General features: G+C 43.8%; 1 protein-coding gene across 2 annotated transcripts; it reads right to left on the bottom strand.

The window, feature by feature from the left end:
- Positions 1-916: 916 nt before the first annotated feature.
- On the bottom strand, positions 917-26,920 carry mxd3 (MAX dimerization protein 3). Of its 2 annotated transcripts, none has more exons than XM_064972770.1 (6): positions 26,747-26,920; positions 22,764-22,869; positions 16,983-17,012; positions 6,702-6,816; positions 3,086-3,308; positions 917-1,510 (listed from the first exon to the last, which is right to left on the bottom strand). In XM_064972770.1, exons 1-6 carry the CDS (start codon positions 26,814-26,816, stop codon positions 1,386-1,388), a joined length of 669 nt encoding a protein of 222 aa, XP_064828842.1. In that variant the 5' UTR covers positions 26,817-26,920; the 3' UTR covers positions 917-1,385. The 2 variants fall into 2 exon arrangements, with proteins under 2 accessions (XP_064828842.1, XP_064828840.1); XM_064972768.1 differs by having other exon boundaries at positions 919-1,510; positions 3,086-3,317.

The following is a 26,920-nucleotide window of genomic DNA, read 5'->3' as shown; positions in this document are numbered from 1 at the left end:
GGTTGTTCCAACTGTTCAGTAATGTTGAGGTTGTTCCTCCTGTTCAGTAATGTTGAGGTTGCTCCACCTGTTCAGTAATGTTGTTGAGGTTGTTCCACCTGTTCAGTAATGTTGTTGAGGTTGTTCATCCTGTTCAGTAATGTTGAGGTTGTTCCTCCTGTTCAGTAATGTTGAGGTTGTTCCTCATGTTCAGTAATGTTGTTGAGGTTGTTCCTCCTGTTCAGTAATGTTGAGGTTGTTCCTTCTGTTCAGTAATGTTGAGGTTGTTCCACCTGTTCAGTAATGTTGAGGTTGTTCCACCTGTTCAGTAATGTTGAGGTTGTTCCACCTGTTCAGTAATGTTGAGGTTGTTCCTCCTGTTCAGTAATGTTGAGGTTGTTCCACCTGTTCAGTAATGTTGAGGTTGTTCCACCTGTTCAGTAATGTTGAGGTTGTTCCACCTGTCCTGTTCAGTAATGTTGAGGTTGTTCCTCCTGTTCAGTAATGTTGAGGTTGTTCCTCCTGTTCAGTAATGTTGAGGTTGTTCCAACTGTTCAGTAATGTTGAGGTTGTTCCTCCTGTTCAGTAATGTTGAGGTTGTTCCACCTGTTCAGTAATGTTGAGGTTGTTCCTCCTGTTCAGTAATGTTGAGGTTGTTCCTCCTGTTCAGTAATGTTGAGGTTGTTCCTCCTTTTCAGTAATGTTGAGGTTGTTCCTCCTGTTCAGTAATGTTGAGGTTGTTCCTCCTGTTCAGTAATGTTGAGGTTGTTCCACCTGTTCAGTAATGTTGTTGAGGTTGTTCCACCTGTTCAGTAATGTTGAGGTTGTTCCACCTGTTCAGTAATGTTGAGGTTGTTCCACCTGTTCAGTAATGTTGAGGTTGTTCCACCTGTTCAGTAATGTTGAGGTTGTTCCACCTGTTCAGTAATGTTGAGGTTGTTCCTCCTGTTCAGTAATGTTGAGGTTGTTCCTCCTGTTCAGTAATGTTGAGGTTGTTCCACCTGTTCAGTAATGTTGAGGTTGTTCCACCTGTTCAGTAATGTTGAGGTTGTTCCTCCTGTTCAGTAATGTTGAGGTTGTTCCTCCTGTTCAGTAATGTTGAGGTTGTTCCTCCTGTTCAGTAATGTTGAGGTTGTTCCACCTGTTCAGTAATGTTGTTGAGGTTGTTCCTTCTGTTCAGTAATGTTGAGGTTGTTCCACCTGTTCAGTAATGTTGAGGTTGTTCCTCATTCTCTTCTTTCCTTATTTCTTTGTCCTTTGTCTTATTTGGAATGTTTTTCCTCCTTTGTGTCCCCGGCGTCTTATGTCAGGTGACGTCACCCCGACGCTCGTCCCTGTAAAGTCCGACGTAAGACCCCGGTGTGTCCCTCCCAGAGGCGTGTGTGTAGTGTACAGTGGTAGGTAGGTCATAGCCCGGCCCAGGCAGCGCTGCTGGAGTAACAGTGATCTGTATCTGTGTGAGGGACCGCCCCCAGTCCATCAGAGTCCAGACAGTCAAACACTATACTCTCCACATCAACCTCCACGTCTTCTGCAAAAACAAAACCAAAACCAACACATCTCAGGTTATCAAAGACAGTCTATAATCTGTCAAATATGACTGGGGAAAAATACAAATCAAATCGCAGACTCAAATGTCTCCTAAAATCTTCTGGTAAAATCAATGTGTGTTTTAGTTGTACTGAAGACACCGTATTTCTGATATGAAACATTAAGCTGAATAACTTTAGACATGAACACCTCCGGACACTTCGGTCGACAAAACCTGAAGTTGAAGACCTACATCCCTAACATGGAGATGAACACCGAGAACAGCTGGGACCGAGACCATCTCAGTGTGAAAACACTTCGGTCGACAAAACCTGAAGATGTACTCCCTAACAAATGGATATTCCCAGGATACAATTTGAGAGAGATACTAGACATAGGTAAGAGAGCTGTGATTGGTTACTAAACATGGGTAAGAGAGCTGTGATTGGTTACTAAACATGGGTAAGAGAGCTGTGATTGGAGAAGAGAGCTGTGATTGGTTATTAAACATGGGTAAGAGAGCTGTGATTGGAGAAGAGAGCTGTGATTGGTTACTAAACATGGGTAAGAGAGCTGTGATTGGTTATTAAACATGGGTAAGAGAGCTGTGATTGGTTACTAAACATGGGTAAGAGAGCTGTGATTGGAGCAGAGAGCTGTGATTGGTTATTAAACATGGGTAAGAGAGCTGTGATTGGAGAAGAGAGCTGTGATTGGTTATTAGACATGGGTAAGAGAGCTGTGATTGGAGAAGAGAGCTGTGATTGGTTACTAAACATGGGTAAGAGAGCTGTGATTGGAGAAGAGAGCTGTGATTGGTTATTAAACATGGGTAAGAGAGCTGTGATTGGAGAAGAGAGCTGTGATTGGTTACTAAACATGGGTAAGAGAGCTGTGATTGGAGAAGAGAGCTGTGATTGGTTACTAAACATGGGTAAGAGAGCTGTGATTGGAGAAGAGAGCTGTGATTGGTTACTAAACATGGATAAGAGAGCTGTGATTGGAGAAGAGAGCTGTGATTGGTTATTAAACATGGGTAAGAGAGCTGTGATTGGAGAAGAGAGCTGTGATTGGTTACTAAACATGGGTAAGAGAGCTGTGATTGGAGAAGAGAGCTGTGATTGGTTACTAAACATGGGTAAGAGAGCTGTGATTGGAAGAGAGCTGATTGATTGGAGAAGAGAGCTGTGATTGGTTACTAAACATGGGTAAGAGAGCTGTGATTGGAGAAGAGAGCTGTGATTGGTTACTAAACATGGGTAAGAGAGCTGTGATTGGAGAAGAGAGCTGTGATTGGTTATTAAACATGGGTAAGAGAGCTGTGATTGGAGAAGAGAGCTGTGATTGGTTACTAAACATGGGTAAGAGAGCTGTGATTGGAGAAGAGAGCTGTGATTGGTTATTAAACATGGGTAAGAGAGCTGTGATTGGTTATTAAACATGGGAAGAGAGCTGTGATTGGTTATTAAACATGGGTAAGAGAGCTGTGATTGGAGAAGAGAGCTGTGATTGGTTACTAAACATGGGTAAGAGAGCTGTGATTGGAGAAGAGAGCTGTGACGACCGTGAGACTCACCTCTGTCAGAGTCAGATCTCTCTGAAGAGGACATGGCTGCTGATCCCAGGCTGTCGTTCCTCATCCTCTCTGAGACCGCTCCAGCTCCTCCCTGACCCCCAGGGCCCAGACCAGTCAGACCCCCCAGGCCTCCATGTCCCTGGAGCTGCTCTAGCCTCACCCTCAGCTCTCTCTGCTCCCAACGCAGACGACCCTTCAACTGCTCCGCACGTTCATCCTGGTCCTGCAGCTTCTGATGGGGGCGAAGGAGAGAGACATGAGGACAGATATACAGAGACATGAGGACAGATATACAGAGACATGAGGACAGATATACAGAGACATGAGGACAGATATACAGAGAGAGACATGAGGACAGATATACAGAGAGAGACATGAGGACAGATATACAGAGAGAGACATGAGGACAGATATACAGAGACATGAGGACAGTTATACAGAGACATGAGGACAGTTATACAGAGACATGAGGACAGTTATACAGAGACATGAGGACAGATATACAGAGAGACATGAGGACAGTTATACAGAGACATGAGGACAGATATACAGAGAGACATGAGGACAGATATACAGAGAGACATGAGGACAGATATACAGAGACATGAGGACAGATATACAGAGAGACATGAGGACAGATATACAGAGAGACATGAGGACAGATATACAGAGACATGAGGACAGATATACAGAGACATGAGGACAGATATACAGAGACATGAGGACAGATATACAGAGACATGAGGACAGATATACAGAGACATGAGGACAGATATACAGAGACATGAGGACAGATATACAGAGAGACATGAGGACAGATATACAGAGAGACATGAGGACAGATATACAGAGACATGAGGACAGATATACAGAGACATGAGGACAGATATACAGAGACATGAGGACAGATATACAGAGACATGAGGACAGATATACAGAGACATGAGGACAGATATACAGAGACATGAGGACAGATATACAGAGACATGAGGACAGATATACAGAGACATGAGGACAGATATACAGAGACATGAGGACAGATATACAGAGACATGAGGACAGATATACAGAGACATGAGGACAGATATACAGAGACACATGAGGACAGATATACAGAGACATGAGGACAGATATACAGAGACATGAGGACAGATATACAGAGAGACATGAGGACAGATATACAGAGAGACATGAGGACAGATATACAGAGAGACATGAGGACAGATATACAGAGAGACATGAGGACAGATATACAGAGAGACATGAGGACAGATATACAGAGAGACATGAGGACAGATATACAGAGAGACATGAGGACAGATATACAGAGAGACATGAGGACAGATATACAGAGACATGAGGACAGATATACAGAGACATGAGGACAGATATACAGAGACATGAGGACAGATATACAGAGAGAGACATGAGGACAGTTATACAGAGAGAGACATGAGGACAGTTATACAGAGAGAGACATGAGGACAGTTATACAGAGAGAGACATGAGGACAGATATACAGAGACATGAGGACAGATATACAGAGACATGAGGACAGTTATACAGAGAGAGATGAGGACAGTTATACAGAGAGAGACATGAGGACAGATATACAGAGAGAGACATGAGGACAGATATACAGAGACATGAGGACAGTTATAGAGACATGAGGACAGTTATACAGAGAGACATGAGGACAGTTATACAGAGAGACATGAGGACAGATATACAGAGACATGAGGACAGATATACAGAGAGACATGAGGACAGATATACAGAGAGACATGAGGACAGATATACAGAGAGACATGAGGACAGATATACAGAGACATGAGGACAGTTATACAGAGAGACATGAGGACAGATATACAGAGAGACATGAGGACAGATATACAGAGAGACATGAGGACAGATATACAGAGAGACATGAGGACAGATATACAGAGAGACATGAGGACAGATATACAGAGAGACATGAGGACAGATATACAGAGAGACATGAGGACAGTTATACAGAGAGACATGAGGACAGATATACAGAGAGACATGAGGACAGATATACAGAGAGACATGAGGACAGATATACAGAGAGAGACATGAGGACAGTTATACAGAGAGACATGAGGACAGATATACAGAGAGACATGAGGACAGATATACAGAGAGACATGAGGACAGATATACAGAGAGACATGAGGACAGTTATACAGAGAGACATGAGGACAGATATACAGAGAGACATGAGGACAGATATACAGAGAGAGACATGAGGACAGTTATACAGAGAGAGACATGAGGACAGTTATACAGAGAGACATGAGGACAGATATACAGAGAGAGACATGAGGACAGTTATACAGAGAGAGACATGAGGACAGTTATACAGAGAGACATGAGGACAGATATACAGAGAGAGACATGAGGACAGATATACAGAGAGAGACATGAGGACAGTTATACAGAGAGAGACATGAGGACAGTTATACAGAGAGAGACATGAGGACAGTTATACAGAGAGATATGAGGACAGATATACAGAGAGACATGAGGACAGATATACAGAGAGAGACATGAGGACAGTTATACAGAGAGACACGAGGACAGTTATACAGAGAGAGACACGAGGACAGTTATACAGAGAGAGATACGAGGACAGTTATACAGAGAGAGATACGAGGACAGTTATACAGAGAGAGACACAAGGACAGTTATACAGAGAGAGAGATGAGGAAAGTTATACAGAGAGACATGTGGACAGTTATACAGAGAGAGACATGAGGACAGTTATACAGAGAGACATGAGGACAATCATACAGAGAAGCATGAGTACAGTTATACAGAGAGAGACATGAGGACAGTTATACAGAGAGAGAGAAATGAGGACAGTTATACAGAGAGAGAGACATGAGGACAGTTATGCAGAAAGACATGAGGACAGTTATACAGAGAGAGAGAGACATGAGTACAGTTATACAGAGAGACATGATGACAGTTATACAGAGAGACATGAGGACAGTTATACAGAGAGAGACATGAGGACAGTTATACAGAGAGAGAGAGACATGAGTACAGTTATACAGAGAGACATGATGACAGTTATACAGAGAGACATGATGACATTTATACAGAGTGAGAGACACATGAGTAAATCTAGTAATGGTTAGGGTTTAGGGTAGTGGTTAGGGTTTAGGGTAGTGGTTTGGGTAGGGTTTTGGGTAGTGGTTAGGGTTTAGGGTAATGGTTAGGGTTTAGGGTAGTGTTTAGGGTTAGGGTAGGGCTTAGGGGAGTGGGCAGGGTTTAGGGTTTAGCTGTGTGTTCATCTCACCCTGATGTGTGTCTGAGCCCGTCTCAGCAGGTTCAGGGTGGTGTTTAGGGTTAGGGGAGTGGGCAGGGTTTAGGGTTTAGCTGTGTGTTCATCTCACCCTGATGTGTGTCTGAGCCCGTCTCAGCAGGTTCAGGGTGGTGTTTAGGGTTAGGGGAGTGGGCAGGGTTTAGGGTTTAGCTGTGTGTTCATCTCACCCTGATGTGTGTCTGAGCCCGTCTCAGCAGGTTCAGGGTGGTGTTTAGGGTTAGGGGAGTGGGCAGGGTTTAGGGTTTAGCTGTGTGTTCATCTCACCCTGATGTGTGTCTGAGCCCGTCTCAGCAGGTTCAGGGTGGTGTTTCTCATGGAGTCAGACACCTGAGGAACCTGCTGCTTCAACTGTTCCAGGTGGTGTCTCAACTGAGCACGTCTGTTACAACAACACAATGAGACAATGTTACAACACAATGAGACAATGTTACAACACAATGAGACAATGTTACAACTGAGCACGTCTGTTACAACAACACAATGAGACAATGTTACAACTGAGCACGTCTGTTACAACAACACAATGAGACAATGTTACAACACAATGAGACAATGTTACAACTGAGCACGTCTGTTACAACAACACAATGAGACAATGTTACAACACATTGAGACAATGTTACAACACAATGAGACAATGTTACAACACAATGAGACAATGTTACAACTGAGCACGTCTGTTACAACAACACAATGAGACAATGTTACAACACAATGAGACAATGTTACAACAACACAATGAGACAATGTTACAACTGAGCACGTCTGTTACAATAACACAATGAGACAATGTTACAACACAATGAGACAATGTTACAACTGAGCACGTCTGTTACAACAACACAATGAGACAATGTTACAACACAATGAGACAATGTTACAACTGAGCATGTCTGTTACAACAACACAATGAGACAATGTTACAACTGAGCATTTCTGTTACAACAACACAATGAGACAATGTTACAACACAATGAGACAATGTTACAACTGAGCATGTCTGTTACAATAACACAATGAGACAATGTTACAACTGAGCATGTCTGTTACAATAACACAATGAGACAATGTTACAACAACACAATGAGACAATGTTACAACAACACAATGAGACAATGTTACAACTGAGCAGGTCTGTTACAACAACACAATGAGACAATGTTACAACACAATGAGACAATGTTACAACTGAGCAGGTCTGTTACAACAACACAATGAGACAATGTTACAACAACACAATGAGACAATGTTACAACTGAGCATGTCTGTTACAAAAACACAATGAGACAATGTTACAACTGAGCATGTCTGTTACAATAACACAATGAGACAATGTTACAACTGAGCATGTCTGTTACAATAACACAATGAGACAATGTTACAACACAATGAGACAATGTTACAACTGAGCAGGTCTGTTACAACAACACAATGAGACAATGTTACAACACAATGAGACAATGTTACAACACAATGAGACAATGTTACAACTGAGTATGTCTGTTACAACAACACAATGAGACAATGTTACAACACAATGAGACAATGTTACAACACAATGAGACAATGTTACAACTGAGCATGTCTGTTACAACAACACAATGAGACAATGTTACAACTGAGCATGTCTGTTACAATAACACAATGAAACAATGTTACAACAACACAATGAGACAATGTTACAACACAATGAGACAATGTTACAACTGAGCATGTCTGTTATAACAACACAATGAGACAATGTTACAACTGAGCATGTCTGTTACAACAACACAATGAGACAATGTTACAACACAATGAGACAATGTTACAACACAATGAGACAATGTTACAACTGAGCATGTCTATTATAACAACACAATGAGACAATGTTACAACACAATGAGACAATGTTACAACTGAGCACGTCTGTTACAACAACACAATGAGACAATGTTACAACTGAGCACGTCTGTTACAACAACACAATGAGACAATGTTACAACACAATGAGACAATGTTACAACACAATGAGACAATGTTACAACACAATGAGACAATGTTACAACTGAGCACGTCTGTTACAACAACACAATGAGACAATGTTACAACTGAGCATGTCTGTTACAACAACACAATGAGACAATGTTACAACAACACAATGAGACAATGTTACAACAACACAATGAGACAATGTTACAACACAATGAGACAATGTTACAACTGAGCAGGTCTGTTACAACAACACAATGAGACAATGTTACAACACAATGAGACAATGTTACAACTGAGCATGTCTGTTACAACAACACAATGAGACAATGTTACAACACAATGAGACAATGTTACAACAACACAATGAGACAATGTTACAACAACACAATGAGACAATGTTACAACTGAGCACGTCTGTTACAATAACACAATGAGACAATGTTACAACACAATGAGACAATGTTACAACAACACAATGAGACAATGTTACAACTGAGCACGTCTGTTACAATAACACAATGAGACAATGTTACAACACAATGAGACAATGTTACAACTGAGCACGTCTGTTACAACAACACAATGAGACAATGTTACAACACAATGAGACAATGTTACAACTGAGCATGTCTGTTACAACAACACAATGAGACAATGTTACAACTGAGCATTTCTGTTACAACAACACAATGAGACAATGTTACAACACAATGAGACAATGTTACAACTGAGCATGTCTGTTACAATAACACAATGAGACAATGTTACAACTGAGCATGTCTGTTACAATAACACAATGAGACAATGTTACAACAACACAATGAGACAATGTTACAACAACACAATGAGACAATGTTACAACTGAGCAGGTCTGTTACAACAACACAATGAGACAATGTTACAACACAATGAGACAATGTTACAACTGAGCAGGTCTGTTACAACAACACAATGAGACAATGTTACAACAACACAATGAGACAATGTTACAACTGAGCATGTCTGTTACAAAAACACAATGAGACAATGTTACAACTGAGCATGTCTGTTACAATAACACAATGAGACAATGTTACAACTGAGCATGTCTGTTACAATAACACAATGAGACAATGTTACAACACAATGAGACAATGTTACAACTGAGCAGGTCTGTTACAACAACACAATGAGACAATGTTACAACACAATGAGACAATGTTACAACACAATGAGACAATGTTACAACTGAGTATGTCTGTTACAACAACACAATGAGACAATGTTACAACACAATGAGACAATGTTACAACACAATGAGACAATGTTACAACTGAGCATGTCTGTTACAACAACACAATGAGACAATGTTACAACTGAGCATGTCTGTTACAATAACACAATGAAACAATGTTACAACAACACAATGAGACAATGTTACAACACAATGAGACAATGTTACAACTGAGCATGTCTGTTATAACAACACAATGAGACAATGTTACAACTGAGCATGTCTGTTACAACAACACAATGAGACAATGTTACAACACAATGAGACAATGTTACAACACAATGAGACAATGTTACAACTGAGCATGTCTATTATAACAACACAATGAGACAATGTTACAACACAATGAGACAATGTTACAACTGAGCACGTCTGTTACAACAACACAATGAGACAATGTTACAACTGAGCACGTCTGTTACAACAACACAATGAGACAATGTTACAACACAATGAGACAATGTTACAACACAATGAGACAATGTTACAACACAATGAGACAATGTTACAACTGAGCACGTCTGTTACAACAACACAATGAGACAATGTTACAACTGAGCATGTCTGTTACAACAACACAATGAGACAATGTTACAACAACACAATGAGACAATGTTACAACAACACAATGAGACAATGTTACAACACAATGAGACAATGTTACAACTGAGCAGGTCTGTTACAACAACACAATGAGACAATGTTACAACACAATGAGACAATGTTACAACTGAGCATGTCTGTTACAACAACACAATGAGACAATGTTACAACACAATGAGACAATGTTACAACAACACAATGAGACAATGTTACAACAACACAATGAGACAATGTTACAACTGAGCACGTCTGTTACAATAACACAATGAGACAATGTTACAACACAATGAGACAATGTTACAACAACACAATGAGACAATGTTACAACTGAGCACGTCTGTTACAATAACACAATGAGACAATGTTACAACACAATGAGACAATGTTACAACTGAGCACGTCTGTTACAACAACACAATGAGACAATGTTACAACACAATGAGACAATGTTACAACTGAGCATGTCTGTTACAACAACACAATGAGACAATGTTACAACTGAGCATTTCTGTTACAACAACACAATGAGACAATGTTACAACACAATGAGACAATGTTACAACTGAGCATGTCTGTTACAATAACACAATGAGACAATGTTACAACTGAGCATGTCTGTTACAATAACACAATGAGACAATGTTACAACAACACAATGAGACAATGTTACAACAACACAATGAGACAATGTTACAACTGAGCAGGTCTGTTACAACAACACAATGAGACAATGTTACAACACAATGAGACAATGTTACAACTGAGCAGGTCTGTTACAACAACACAATGAGACAATGTTACAACAACACAATGAGACAATGTTACAACTGAGCATGTCTGTTACAAAAACACAATGAGACAATGTTACAACTGAGCATGTCTGTTACAATAACACAATGAGACAATGTTACAACTGAGCATGTCTGTTACAATAACACAATGAGACAATGTTACAACACAATGAGACAATGTTACAACTGAGCAGGTCTGTTACAACAACACAATGAGACAATGTTACAACACAATGAGACAATGTTACAACACAATGAGACAATGTTACAACTGAGTATGTCTGTTACAACAACACAATGAGACAATGTTACAACACAATGAGACAATGTTACAACACAATGAGACAATGTTACAACTGAGCATGTCTGTTACAACAACACAATGAGACAATGTTACAACTGAGCATGTCTGTTACAATAACACAATGAAACAATGTTACAACAACACAATGAGACAATGTTACAACACAATGAGACAATGTTACAACTGAGCATGTCTGTTATAACAACACAATGAGACAATGTTACAACTGAGCATGTCTGTTACAACAACACAATGAGACAATGTTACAACACAATGAGACAATGTTACAACACAATGAGACAATGTTACAACTGAGCATGTCTATTATAACAACACAATGAGACAATGTTACAACACAATGAGACAATGTTACAACTGAGCACGTCTGTTACAACAACACAATGAGACAATGTTACAACTGAGCACGTCTGTTACAACAACACAATGAGACAATGTTACAACACAATGAGACAATGTTACAACACAATGAGACAATGTTACAACACAATGAGACAATGTTACAACTGAGCACGTCTGTTACAACAACACAATGAGACAATGTTACAACTGAGCATGTCTGTTACAACAACACAATGAGACAATGTTACAACAACACAATGAGACAATGTTACAACAACACAATGAGACAATGTTACAACACAATGAGACAATGTTACAACTGAGCAGGTCTGTTACAACAACACAATGAGACAATGTTACAACACAATGAGACAATGTTACAACTGAGCATGTCTGTTACAACAACACAATGAGACAATGTTACAACACAATGAGACAATGTTACAACAACACAATGAGACAATGTTACAACAACACAATGAGACAATGTTACAACTGAGCACGTCTGTTACAATAACACAATGAGACAATGTTACAACACAATGAGACAATGTTACAACACAATGAGACAATGTTACAACTGAGCATGTCTGTTACAACAACACAATGAGACAATGTTACAACACAATGAGACAATGTTACAACAACACAATGAGACAATGTTACAACTGAGCATGTCTGTTACAAAAACACAATGAGACAATGTTACAACTGAGCATGTCTGTTACAATAACACAATGAGACAATGTTACAACACAATGAGACAATGTTACAACAACACAATGAGACAATGTTACAACACAATGAGACAATGTTACAACTGAGCATGTCTGTTACAACAACACAATGAGACAATGTTACAACACAATGAGACAATGTTACAACACAATGAGACAATGTTACAACTGAGCATGTCTGTTACAATAATATTACTATTCATAAACTAGACCCTGCCCTGTCCAGACTAGAGCCCTGTCCAGGGGATGTACTGTACATTAAGCTGCATCACTCTACAGAAACAGGAGATGGACTCCTGCCCTATGGGCCGTTCTGGTTCAATCTACAGAAACAGGAGATGGACTCCTGCCCTACGGGCCGTTCTGGTTCACTCTACAGAAACAGGAGATGGTCTCCTGCCCTACGGGCCGTTCTGGTCCACTCTACAGAAACAGGAGATGGTCTCCTGCCCTACGGGCCGTTCTGGTCCACTCTACAGAAACAGGAGATGGTCTCCTGCCCTACGGGCCGTTCTGGTCCACTCTACAGAAACAGGAGATGGTCTCCTGCCCTACGGGCCGTTCTGGTCCACTCTACAGAAACAGGAGATGGTCTCCTGCCCTATGGGCCGTTCTGGTTCACTCTACAGAAACAGGAGATGGTCTCCTGCCCTACGGGCCGTTCTGGTCCACTCTACAGAAACAGGAGATGGTCTCCTGCCCTACGGGCCGTTCTGGTCCACTCTACAGAAACAGGAGATGGACTCCTGCCCTACGGGCCGTTCTGGTCCACTCTACAGAAACAGGAGATGGACTCCTGCCCTATGGGCCGTTCTGGTCCACTCTACAGAAACAGGAGATGGACTCCTGCCCTACGGGCCGTTCTGGTTCACTCTACAGAAACAGGAGATGGACTCCTGCCCTACGGGCCGTTCTGGTCCACTCTACAGAAACAGGAGATGATCTCCTGCCCTACGGGCCGTTCTGGTCCACTCTACAGAAACAGGAGATGGTCTCCTGCCCTACGGGCCGTTCTGGTTCACTCTACAGAAACAGGAGATGGTCTCCTGCCCTACGGGCCGTTCTGGTCCACTCTACAGAAACAGGAGATGGTCTCCTGCCCTACGGGCCGTTCTGGTTCGGACAAGGCTACATACTTTATCGATGAGTCACAGACAGTTATTCTTGTGTCCAAATTGACTACTTAGTGTAAATAGGATCATTTTGGTAATAATGTCATTATCTGCCTCTCCAGTGCTAGCTGTGCCACTAGAGATCCTGGTTCGAGTCTAGACTCTGTCGCAGCCGGCCACGACCGGGAGATCCATGAGACGGCGCACAATTGGCCCAGAGGAGGGTTTGGCTCAGTGTTGTCCGGGTTAGAGGAGGGTTTGGCCCAGCGTCGTCCGGGTTAGAGGAGGGTTTGGCACGGCAGGGATGTTCCTGTCCCATCGCACACTAGCGACACCTGTGGCAGGCCGGGTGCAATACATGCTGACACTGTCACCAGGTGCACAATGTTTCCTTCGACACATTGGTGCAGCCGGCTTCCGGGTTAAGTGGGCATTGTGTCAAGAAGCAGTGCGGCTTGGCTGGGTTGTGTTTCGGAGGACACACGGCTCTCGACCATCGCCTCTCCCGAGTCCATTCGGGCGTTGCAGCGATGGGACAAGACTGTAACTACCAATTGGATACCACGAAATTGGGGAGAAAAAGGGGATAAAAAAATATTTAAAAAATAACTAAATACATTTTTAAAATAAAGTCAGTCATCTAAAATTAAGTTTGGAACATCTGTGCGTCACAAGAGGTAAGTGAAGTTTCCATTTGCCACTAACATGGGGTGAACCTCTGCAGCTAGCGACTGGAACGAGCTGCAACAAACACTCAAACTGGACCGTTTTACCTCCATCTCTTCATTCAAAGACTCAATCATGGACACTCTTACTGACAGTTGTGGCTGCTTTGCGCAATGTATTGTTGTCTCTACCTTGTTGCCCTTTGTGCTGTTATCTGGACCAATAATGTTTGTACCATGTTTTTGTGCTGCTACCATGTTGTGCTGCTACCATGTTTGGCTGCTACCATGTTGTTGTCATGTTGTGCTGCTACCATGTTGTGTTGCTACCATGTTGTTGTTGTCACGTTGTGCCGCTACCATGTTGTTGTCATGTTGTGCTGCTACCATGTTGTACTTCTGCCATGTTGTGCTGCTACCATGTTGTTGTCATGTTGTGTTGCTACCATGTTGTTGTCATGTTGTGCTGCTACCATGTTGTTGTCATGTTGTTCTGCTACCATGTTGTCATGTTGTGTTGCTGCCATGTTGTCATGTTATGCTGCTACCATGTTGTTGTCATGTCGAGCTGCTACCATGTTGTTGTCATGTTGTGCCGCTACCATGTTGTGTTGCTACCATGTTGTTGTCATGTTGTGCTGCTACCATGCTGTGCTGCTACCATGTTGTTGTCATGTTGTGTTGCTACCCTGTTGTTGTCATGTTGTGCTGCAACCATGTTGTTGTCATGTTGTGTTGCTACCATGTTTTTGTCATGTTGTGTTGCTACCATGTTGTCATGTCATGCTACTACCATGTTGTTGTCATGTCGTGCTGCTACCATGTTGTGTTGCTACCATGTTGTTGTCATGTTGTGCTTCTACCATGTTGTTGTACTTCTGCCATGTTGTGTTGCTACCATGTTGTTGTCATGTTGTGCTGCTACCATGTTGTTGTCATGTTGTTCTGCTACCATGTTGTCATGTTGTGTTGCTGCCATGTTGTTGTCATGTTGCTACCATGTTGTTGTCATGTTGTGCTGCTACAATGTTGTTGTCATGTTGTGTTGCTAGCATGTTGTCATGTTGTGTTGCTACCATGTTGTTGTCATGTTGTGTTGCTGCCATGTTGTTGTCATGTTGTGTTGCTACCATGTTGTCATGTTGTGTTGCTGCCTTGCTTTGTTGTTGTCATGTTGTGCTGCTACCATGTTGTTGTCATGTTGTGTTGCTGCCATGTTGTCATGTTGTGTTGCTGCCTTGCTTTGTTGTTGTCATGTTGTGCTGCTACCATGTTGTTGTCATGTTGTGTTGCTGCCATGTTGTCATGTTGTGTTGCTGCCTTGCTTTGTTGTTGTCATGTTGTGCTGCTACCATGTTGTTGTCATGTTGTGTTGCTACCATGTTGTCATGTTGTGTTGCTACCATGTTGTTGTCATGTTGTGTTGCTGCCATGTTGTTGTCATGTGTTGCTACCATGTTGTCATGTTGTGTTGCTGCCTTGCTTTGTTGTTGTCATGTTGTGCTGCTACCATGTTGTTGTCATGTTGTGTTGCTGCCATGTTGTCATGTTGTGTTGCTGCCTTGCTTTGTTGTTGTCATGTTGTGTTGCTACCATGTTGTTGTCATGTTGTGTTGCTGCCATGTTGTTGTCATGTTGTGTTGCTACCATGTTGTCATGTTGTGTTGCTGCCTTGCTTTGTTGTTGTCATGTTGTGCTGCTACCATGTTGTTGTCATGTTGTGTTGCTGCCATGTTGTCATGTTGTGTTGCTGCCTTGCTTTGTTGTTGTCATGTTGTGTTGCTGCCATGTTGTCATGTTGTGTTGCTGCCTTGCTTTGTTGTTGTCATGTTGTGTTGCTGCCATGTTGTTGTCATGTTGTGTTGCTGCCTTGCTTTGTTGTTGTCTTAGGTCTCTCTTTATGTAGTGCTGTCTCGTCGTGTTGTGTGTTTATATGTTTTCATTTTTAATCCCCATCCCCACAGGATGCCTTTTGCCTTTTGGTAGGCCGTCATTGTAAATAAGAATTTGTTCTAAACTGACTTGAATAGTTAAATAAATATAAATAAATGAACAGCTGCTGGGATCGCTCTCTATCCACTAGCACAGACAGTGAGACAGACCTGCCCAGCAGCTCCAACTTTGTTTACATAAGACAAAACATTGCAAAAAAATTTAACTTGTGAAATACTGCACCAAACAACTTAGATATATTTCAATTGCCTAACTAAAGCATCCTAGGGAAAAAAAGGTCAAAATTAATTACAGACTTCTTGAGTTGTTTTAGATTAATCCTGGGGATTTAGAGGAAGTGAATTAGGCTTCCGCGTCTACAGTGTCTGATGAGGGACAATCCTCATTAACCAAACACAGAATCTGTCAGGGGAAGTGAATTAGGCTTCCGCGTCTACAGTGTCTGATGAGGGACAATCCTCATTAACCAAACACAGAATCTGTCAGGGGAAGTGAATTAGGCTTCCGCGTCTACAGTGTCTGATGAGGGACAATCCTCATTAACCAAACACAGAATCTGTCAGGACACACACCTCCAAGTGCTGAAATGAGTTTTTTTTCTAATGAACAACAGAAAAACACGCTTCTCAATCGGCGTGTTCAGTGGCTCTTTAAGAGTTATCTTTAGTTTTATGCCTGTGTTGTTACTATTATAATTAGACATGTACCAATGGAAATCTACACAGTGGTTGCCGAAGGTAGAATGTCACAGGACTGATAGAATGGCTCCTTACCTGTGCTTCTCCAACTCATTATGGACTGTCCTGTGGACGTAGAAAGCACAATTAATTATTAGTGAATTTATAAACACTAAATAATAATAAATACAATAAAGTCATTATTACGTATTTCAGATTCATAATATATCATTTTAACAATAAAAAGTAGACTCGTCAGCACACATTCTTCAGTGCAACCAAATGCTGACTATGGCAACACCTCGTCCCTCGCTAGCTGCCAGACAGACTAGTAGTTTCAGAGAGCCAGAACCCCATCCCTCGCTAGCTGGCAGACAGACTAGTCAGTTAGAGAGCCAGAACCCCGTCCCTCGCTAGCTGGCAGACAGACTAGTAGTTTCAGAGAGCCAGAACCCCGTCCCTAGCTAGCTGGCAGACAGACTAGTAGTTTCAGAGAGCCAGAACCCCGTCCCTCGCTAGCTGGCAGACAGACTAGTAGTTTCAGAGAGCCAGAACCCCGTCCCTCGCTAGCTGCCAGACAGACTAGTAGTTTCAGAGAGCCAGAACCCCGTCCCTCGCTAGCTGTCAGACAGACTAGTAGTTTCAGAGAGCCAGAACCCCGTCCCTCGCTAGCTGGCAGACAGACTAGTAGTTTCAGAGAGCCAGAACCCCGTCCCCTGCTAGCTGTCAGACAGACTAGTAGTTTCAGAGCCAGAACCCCGTCCCTAGCTAGCTGTCAGACCGACTAGTAGTTTCAGAGAGCCAGAACCCCGTCCCTAGCTAGCTGTCAGACAGACTAGTAGTTTCAGAGCCAGAACCCCGTCTCGCTAGCTGTCAGACCGACTAGTAGTTTCAGAGAGCCAGAACCCCGTCCCTCGCTAGCTGTCAGATAGACTAGTAGTTTCAGAGAGCCAGAACCCCGTCCCTCGCTAGCTGTCAGACAGACTAGTAGTTTCAGAGAGCCAGAACCCCGTCCCTCGCTAGCTGTCAGACAGACTAGTAGTTTCAGAGCCAGAACCCCGTCCCTCGCTAGCTGTCAGACAGACTAGTAGTTTCAGAGAGCCAGAACCCCGTCCCTCGCTAGCTGTCAGACAGACTAGTAGTTTCAGAGCCAGAACCCCGTCCCTCGCTAGCTGGCAGACAGACTAGTAGTTTCAGAGAGCCAGAACCCCATCCCTCGCTAGCTGTCAGACCGACTAGTAGTTTCAGAGAGCCAGAACCCCGTCCCTCGCTATCTGTCAGACCGACTAGTAGTTTCAGAGCCAGAACCCCGTCCCTCGCTAGCTGTCAGACAGACTAGTAGTTTCAGAGAGCCAGAACCCCGTCTCGCTAGCTGTCAGACCGACTAGTAGTTTCAGAGAGCCAGAACCCCGTCCCTCGCTAGCTGTCAGACCGACTAGTAGTTTCAGAGAGCCAGAACCCCGTCCCTAGCTAGCTGGCAGACAGACTAGTAGTTTCAGAGAGCCAGAACCCCGTCTCGCTAGCTGTCAGACCGACTAGTAGTTTCAGAGAGCCAGAACCCCGTCCCTCGCTAGCTGTCAGACAGACTAGTAGTTTCAGAGAGCCAGAACCCCGTCCCTCGCTAGCTGTCAGACCGACTAGTAGTTTCAGAGAGCCAGAACCCCGTCTCGCTAGCTGTCAGACCGACTAGTAGTTTCAGAGAGCCAGAACCCTGTCCTCGCTAGCTGTCAGACAGACTAGTAGTTTCAGAGAGCCAGAACCCCGTCCTCGCTAGCTGTCAGACAGACTAGTAGTTTCAGAGCCAGAACCCCGTCCCTAGCTAGCTGTCAGACCGACTAGTAGTTTCAGAGAGCCAGAACCCCGTCCCTCGCTAGCTGTCAGACAGACTAGTAGTTTCAGAGCCAGAACCCCGTCCCTAGCTAGCTGTCAGACAGACTAGTAGTTTCAGAGCCAGAACCCCGTCTCGCTAGCTGTCAGACCGACTAGTAGTTTCAGAGAGCCAGAACCCCGTCCCTCGCTAGCTGTCAGATAGACTAGTAGTTTCAGAGAGCCAGAACCCCGTCCCTCGCTAGCTGTCAGACAGACTAGTAGTTTCAGAGAGCCAGAACCCCGTCCCTCGCTAGCTGTCAGACTGACTAGTAGTTTCAGAGCCAGAACCCCGTCCTCGCTAGCTGTCAGACAGACTAGTAGTTTCAGAGAGCCAGAACCCCGTCCCTCGCTAGCTGTCAGACAGACTAGTAGTTTCAGAGCCAGAACCCCGTCCCTCGCTAGCTGGCAGACAGACTAGTAGTTTCAGAGAGCCAGAACCCCATCCCTCGCTAGCTGTCAGACCGACTAGTAGTTTCAGAGAGCCAGAACCCCGTCCTCGCTATCTGTCAGACCGACTAGTAGTTTCAGAGCCAGAACCCCGTCCCTCGCTAGCTGTCAGACAGACTAGTAGTTTCAGAGAGCCAGAACCCCGTCTCGCTAGCTGTCAGACCGACTAGTAGTTTCAGAGAGCCAGAACCCCGTCCCTCGCTAGCTGTCAGACCGACTAGTAGTTTCAGAGAGCCAGAACCCCGTCCCTAGCTAGCTGGCAGACAGACTAGTAGTTTCAGAGAGCCAGAACCCCGTCTCGCTAGCTGTCAGACCGACTAGTAGTTTCAGAGAGCCAGAACCCCGTCCCTCGCTAGCTGTCAGACAGACTAGTAGTTTCAGAGAGCCAGAACCCCGTCCCTCGCTAGCTGTCAGACCGACTAGTAGTTTCAGAGAGCCAGAACCCCGTCTCGCTAGCTGTCAGACCGACTAGTAGTTTCAGAGAGCCAGAACCCTGTCCTCGCTAGCTGTCAGACAGACTAGTAGTTTCAGAGAGCCAGAACCCCGTCTCGCTAGCTGTCAGACCGACTAGTAGTTTCAGAGAGCCAGAACCCCGTCCCTCGCTAGCTGTCAGACCGACTAGTAGTTTCAGAGAGCCAGAACCCCGTCCCTAGCTAGCTGGCAGACAGACTAGTAGTTTCAGAGAGCCAGAACCCCGTCTCGCTAGCTGTCAGACCGACTAGTAGTTTCAGAGAGCCAGAACCCCGTCCCTCGCTAGCTGTCAGACAGACTAGTAGTTTCAGAGAGCCAGAACCCCGTCCCTCGCTAGCTGTCAGACCGACTAGTAGTTTCAGAGAGCCAGAACCCCGTCTCGCTAGCTGTCAGACCGACTAGTAGTTTCAGAGAGCCAGAACCCTGTCCCTCGCTAGCTGTCAGACAGACTAGTAGTTTCAGAGAGCCAGAACCCCGTCCCTCGCTAGCTGTCAGACAGACTAGTAGTTTCAGAGCCAGAACCCCGTCCCTAGCTAGCTGTCAGACCGACTAGTAGTTTCAGAGAGCCAGAACCCCGTCCCTCGCTAGCTGTCAGACAGACTAGTAGTTTCAGAGCCAGAACCCCGTCCCTAGCTAGCTGTCAGACAGACTAGTAGTTTCAGAGCCAGAACCCCGTCTCGCTAGCTGTCAGACCGACTAGTAGTTTCAGAGAGCCAGAACCCCGTCCCTCGCTAGCTGTCAGATAGACTAGTAGTTTCAGAGAGCCAGAACCCCGTCCTCGCTAGCTGTCAGACAGACTAGTAGTTTCAGAGAGCCAGAACCCCGTCCCTCGCTAGCTGTCAGACAGACTAGTAGTTTCAGAGCCAGAACCCCGTCCCTCGCTAGCTGTCAGACAGACTAGTAGTTTCAGAGAGCCAGAACCCCGTCCCTCGCTAGCTGTCAGACAGACTAGTAGTTTCAGAGCCAGAACCCCGTCCCTCGCTAGCTGGCAGACAGACTAGTAGTTTCAGAGAGCCAGAACCCCATCCTCGCTAGCTGTCAGACCGACTAGTAGTTTCAGAGAGCCAGAACCCCGTCCTCGCTATCTGTCAGACCGACTAGTAGTTTCAGAGCCAGAACCCCGTCCCTCGCTAGCTGTCAGACAGACTAGTAGTTTCAGAGAGCCAGAACCCCGTCTCGCTAGCTGTCAGACCGACTAGTAGTTTCAGAGAGCCAGAACCCCGTCCCTCGCTAGCTGTCAGACCGACTAGTAGTTTCAGAGAGCCAGAACCCCGTCCCTAGCTAGCTGGCAGACAGACTAGTAGTTTCAGAGAGCCAGAACCCCGTCTCGCTAGCTGTCAGACCGACTAGTAGTTTCAGAGAGCCAGAACCCCGTCCCTCGCTAGCTGTCAGACAGACTAGTAGTTTCAGAGAGCCAGAACCCCGTCCTCGCTAGCTGTCAGACCGACTAGTAGTTTCAGAGAGCCAGAACCCCGTCTCGCTAGCTGTCAGACCGACTAGTAGTTTCAGAGAGCCAGAACCCTGTCCCTCGCTAGCTGTCAGACAGACTAGTAGTTTCAGAGAGCCAGAACCCCGTCTCGCTAGCTGTCAGACCGACTAGTAGTTTCAGAGAGCCAGAACCCCGTCCCTCGCTAGCTGTCAGACAGACTAGTAGTTTCAGAGAGCCAGAACCCCGTCTCGCTAGCTGTCAGACCGACTAGTAGTTTCAGAGTGCCAGAACCCCGTCCCTCGCTAGCTGTCAGACAGACTAGTAGTTTCAGAGAGCCAGAACCCCGTCCCTCGCTAGCTGTCAGACAGACTAGTAGTTTCAGAGAGCCAGAACCCCATCCCTCGCTAGCTGTCAGACAGACTAGTAGTTTCAGAGAGCCAGAACCCCGTCCCTCGCTAGCTGTCAGACAGACTAGTAGTTTCAGAGAGCCAGAACCCCGTCCCTCGCTACCTGTCAGACCGACTAGTAGTTTCAGAGAGCCAGAACCCCGTCCCTCGCTAGCTGTCAGACAGACTAGTAGTTTCAGAGAGCCAGAACCCCGTCCTCGCTACCTGTCAGACCGACTAGTAGTTTCAGAGAGCCAGAACCCCGTCCCTCGCTAGCTGTCAGACCGACTAGTAGTTTCAGAGAGCCAGAACCCCGTCCCTCGCTAGCTGTCAGACAGACTAGTAGTTTCAGAGAGCCAGAACCCCGTCTCGCTAGCTGTCAGACCGACTAGTAGTTTCAGAGAGCCAGAACCCCGTCCCTAGCTAGCTGTCAGACAGACTAGTAGTTTCAGAGAGCCAGAACCCCGTCCCTAGCTAGCTGTCAGACAGACTAGTAGTTTCAGAGAGCCAGAACCCCGTCCCTCGCTAGCTGTCAGACCGACTAGTAGTTTCAGAGAGCCAGAACCCCGTCTCGCTAGCTGTCAGACCGACTAGTAGTTTCAGAGAGCCAGAACCCTGTCCCTCGCTAGCTGTCAGACAGACTAGTAGTTTCAGAGAGCCAGAACCCCGTCTCGCTAGCTGTCAGACCGACTAGTAGTTTCAGAGAGCCAGAACCCCGTCCCTCGCTAGCTGTCAGACAGACTAGTAGTTTCAGAGAGCCAGAACCCCGTCTCGCTAGCTGTCAGACCGACTAGTAGTTTCAGAGAGCCAGAACCCCGTCCCTCGCTAGCTGTCAGACAGACTAGTAGTTTCAGAGAGCCAGAACCCCGTCCCTCGCTAGCTGTCAGACAGACTAGTAGTTTCAGAGAGCCAGAACCCCGTCCCTCGCTAGCTGTCAGACAGACTAGTAGTTTCAGAGAGCCAGAACCCCGTCCCTAGCTAGCTGCCAGACAGACTAGTAGTTTCAGAGCCAGAACCCCGCCCCTCGCTAGCTGTCAGACAGACTAGTAGTTTCAGAGAGCCAGAACCCCGTCCCTCGCTAGCTGGCAGACAGACTAGTAGTTTCAGAGAGCCAGAACCCCGTCCCTCGCTAGCTGTCAGACCGACTAGTAGTTTCAGAGAGCCAGAACCCCGTCCCTCGCTAGCTGCCAGACAGACTAGTAGTTTCAGAGAGCCAGAACCCCGTCCCTAGCTAGCTGTCAGACAGACTAGTCAGTTAGAGAGTTATATAATCACCTGTTACTACCGGCAGCCTGCAGCTTCTTGTTCTTCTGCTTACTCTTCTTCTCAGAGTCCCCTGGACTGTAGAAGGGCAACACTGATGCATAGCCATGCTCTGCCTCTGGAGAGAGAGAGAGAGAGAGAGAGAAAGGAGAGGATAGGTTCAACGGGACGTCGTGACATCAAGTCCTTACTTTGGGTTGTAACTAAACTTGTGTTTTCATAGACTATTGTAAATGGGAAAATCAATGACAGGCAAAATTAACAAATCAATGTGATTGTAAACACAAAGTTCAATTTGAGGCGTTTGACTGATGCATAGCCATGTTCTGCCTCTGGAGATAAAAGAGTGAAAGGACCATTTTTAATTGACACTCACAGAGCCTTCAGAACGTATTGATACCCTAGACTTTTGCACATCGTGTTGTTGTTACAGGCTGAATTTAAAATGGATTCAATGCAGATGTTTGTGTCACTGGACTACATACAATATGCCATAATGTCAAAGTGGAGTTATGTTTTTAGAAATGTTTACAACAACAACAAAATTAAAATAAATGAAAATCTGAAATGTCTTTAGTCAATAAGTATTCCGCCTCTTTTTGTTATGGCAAGTCTAAACTGGTTCAGGAGTACAAATGTGCTTAACAAGTCACATAATGAGTTACATGGACTCACTCTGTGTGCTATAATAGGGTTTAACATGATGTTTGAATGACTACCTCATCTCTGTACCCCCACAAAGACAAATAATTGTAAGGTCCCTCAGTTGAGCAGTGAATTTCAAAGACAGATTCAACCACAAAGACAACCACAAACCACAGATTCAACCACTATTATTTATAATACAGTGGTGAATATGTTTTAGTGGTGAATATGTTTTACAGTGGTGAATATGTTTTACAGTGGTGAATATGTTTTAGTGGTGAATATGTTTTAGTGGTAAATATGTTTTAGTGGTGAATATATATTTTAGTGGTGAATATGTTTTAGTGGTGAATATATATTTTAGTGGTGAATATATATTTTAGTGGTGAATATGTTTTAGTGGTGAATATGTTTTAGTGGTAAATATGTTTTAGTGGTGAATATATATTTTAGTGGTGAATATGTTTTAGTGGTGAATATGTTTTAGTGGTGAATATGTTTTAGTGGTGAATATGTTTTAGTGGTGAATATGTTTTAGTGGTGAATATGTTTTACAGTGGTGAATATATTTTAGTGGTGAATATGTTTTACAGTGGTAAATATATTTTAGTGGTGAATATGTTTTAGTGGTGAATATGTTTTCGTGGTAAATATGTTTTACATTTACATTTAAGTCATTTAGCAGACGCTCTTATCCAGAGCGACTTACAAATTGGTTTTAGTGGTGAATATGTTTTACAGTGGTAAATACAGTGGTGAATATGTTTTAGTGGTAAATATGTTTTACAGTGGTAAATACAGTGGTGAATATGTTTTACAGTGGTAAATATGAAAATAAAAGCTTCCAAATGAAAGGAACACCTCCCACCTCTGTGTCTTGGTTTAAACCATGTGTTTCTATGTGGCTCCATCTCCTTGTTGACGAATGGTACAGCTCTCAGTAGTGCTGAATTTCAGCCTCAGCTGAGCTCCTATAAGAACAGATATCCCTTTGTACTTCTTCTTCCTTTGTTTTTGTCCTTAGCCTTTATTCCATTAGATGTATACATTGATGTATCCCTGTCTGCTTTTGTCAGCCAGCTGTTTAGAGCGCTGATTGATTTTACAGGTGCACCGTGGGTATTGGTGTTCTCTGTGAAATCCGTGGCCACAAGAAGTAGTTCACCTATTTAACTTTTTTTTGTTTTCTATGAGAATTTGTTTTATTTCCTGGATCAGCTGATGATGGTCAACAACATCACGTCACCGATTGAAACGCTATTTAGCGCGCACCACCGCTAACTAAGCTAGCGTTTCACATCCGTTACACAGACACCAATATCACTAGACACCAATATCACCAGACAACTAGCCTACAGCTAGACACCAATATCACTAGACAACTAGCCTACAGCTAGACACCAATATCACTAGACACCAATATCACTAGACAACTAGCCTACAGCTAGACACCAATATCACTAGACAACTAGCCTACAGCTAGACACCAATATCACTAGACACCAATATCACTAGACAACTAGCCTACAGCTAGACACCAATATCACCAGACAACTAGCCAACAGCTAGACACCAATATCACTAGACAACTAGCCTACAGCTAGACACCAATATCACTAGACACCAATATCACTAGACAACTAGCCTACAGCTAGACACCAATATCACCAGACAACTAGCCAACAGCTAGACACCAATATCACTAGACAACTAGCCTACAGCTAGACACCAATATCACCAGACAACTAGCCTACAGCTAGACACCAATATCACTAGACAACTAGCCTACAGCTAGACACCAATATCACCAGACAACTAGCCTACAGCTAGACACCAATATCACTAGACAACTAGCCAACAGCTAGACACCAATATCACCAGACAACTAGCCTACAGCTAGACACCAATATCACTAGACAACTAGCCTACAGCTAGACACCAATATCACTAGACACCAATATCACTAGACACCAATATCACTAGACAACTAGCCTACAGCTAGACACCAATATCACTAGACAACTAGCCAACAGCTAGACACCAATATCACTAGACAACTAGCCTACAGCTAGACACCAATATCACTAGACACCAATATCACTAGACACCAATATCACTAGACACCAATATCACTAGCCAACAGCTAGACACCAATATCACTAGACACCAATATCACTAGACACCAATATCACTAGACAACTAGCCTACAGCTAGACACCAATATCACTAGACACCAATATCACTAGACACCAATATTACTAGACACCAATATCACTAGACAACTAGTCTACAGCTAGACACCAATATCACTAGACAACTAGCCAACAGCTAGACACCAATATCACTAGACACCAATATCACTAGACAACTAGTCTACAGCTAGACACCAATATCACTAGACAACTAGTCTACAGCTAGACACCAATATCACTAGACAACTAGTCTACAGCTAGACACCAATAATATCACTAGACAACTAGTCTACATCTAATAGACATTTCTGTATTTCATTTTCAATAAATTTGCTAACATTTCTAAATGTTTAGACTTTTTCATTATGGGGTATTGTGTGTAGATGGGTGAAATAATTGTTTTTACCCATTTAGAATTCAAGGCTGTAACACAACAAAATGTGGAACAAGTCAAGGGGTATTGAATACTTTCTGAAGGCACTGCAAACTGTAGGATGTTCCAGGTGACAAATATACACAAGTCCCCAGAACTTAACCGCTACATGGGATATTGAACAACACTTAATAAACAGGTAAAGTGAGGAAATAGCTGTGATTGCAAACACAAAGATCAATTTTATGCGGCTGGCTATTGTGCAGAAGAAAGAAAGCCGGGTGTCGTCTGTTCTATTCTTCCATCCAAGTGTCAGACACAGATGCTGCTGACGTTTGGTTTTTTAGGGGTTTTTGGCGCGATCACCCAATTGTATCACAGTACATCAATATGGACTACTTTGGTTATTCGTGCCAGTTGGCTACAAAGAACAACTGCTGGAATTGCAAAATCTTTATTGGTTCATTCATTGTCATTCATAAATTCTATCGCTGCACTGGCTTTATTTTCAAACCGCTCCAGACTTGGCGCCTTTGTGTACAACGATGAGTCCCGTATCTAGGTCACAGAGTCAGATATGAAGCGCCGCATTAAACCAAGGCTCCCTTAACTGCTTACTGCATCGAGTTATTACTGAATAGTAACGATCTTAACCGTAACATGCACAATCCATGTCAGATATTTGCAGTTAATTAATAGATATTCGCTATTTGTGTACATTTCGTTATTGTGCCCCAGCTGGTTGACAAGTGAAGTTGACAGACAGAATAGAAACCTTACGTTACCTCGTTCTCTTCTCTCCAAGAATTCAGCAGCTTGCAGAAGAACCTGAATGTTGCAAGTGTTCGCGTCCATTGTAAATAGTTGAAATATAGGTAAATATACCAATCACAATGTACCTCAACGACAGAGTGCTGCAGTAGTTGGTATGTGCTTGGTCTTCTGCACTTCAGTGAGGA

The sequence above is a fragment of the Oncorhynchus masou genome, chromosome 9, assembly GCF_036934945.1.
Source record: "Oncorhynchus masou masou isolate Uvic2021 chromosome 9, UVic_Omas_1.1, whole genome shotgun sequence".
NCBI classification, from domain to species: domain Eukaryota; kingdom Metazoa; phylum Chordata; class Actinopteri; order Salmoniformes; family Salmonidae; genus Oncorhynchus; species Oncorhynchus masou.
Note: the sequence above shows the minus strand (reverse complement) of the source record. Positions and strands in the feature narration are given on the sequence as shown.

Bases quoted from the DNA above. Each gene is read 5' to 3' on its own strand.
- mxd3 (XM_064972768.1), bottom strand. From the start codon at position 26,816: ATGGACGCGAACACTTGCAACATTCAGGTTCTTCTGCAAGCTGCTGAA. The intron at 6,817-16,982 runs GTAAGGAGCCAT...TTGTTGTAACAG, and splicing joins AATGAGTTGGAGAAGCACAG to ACGTGCTCAGTTGAGACACC. The intron at 3,318-6,701 runs GTGAGATGAACA...CGCCCCCATCAG, and splicing joins GGGCTCAGACACACATCAGG to AAGCTGCAGGACCAGGATGA.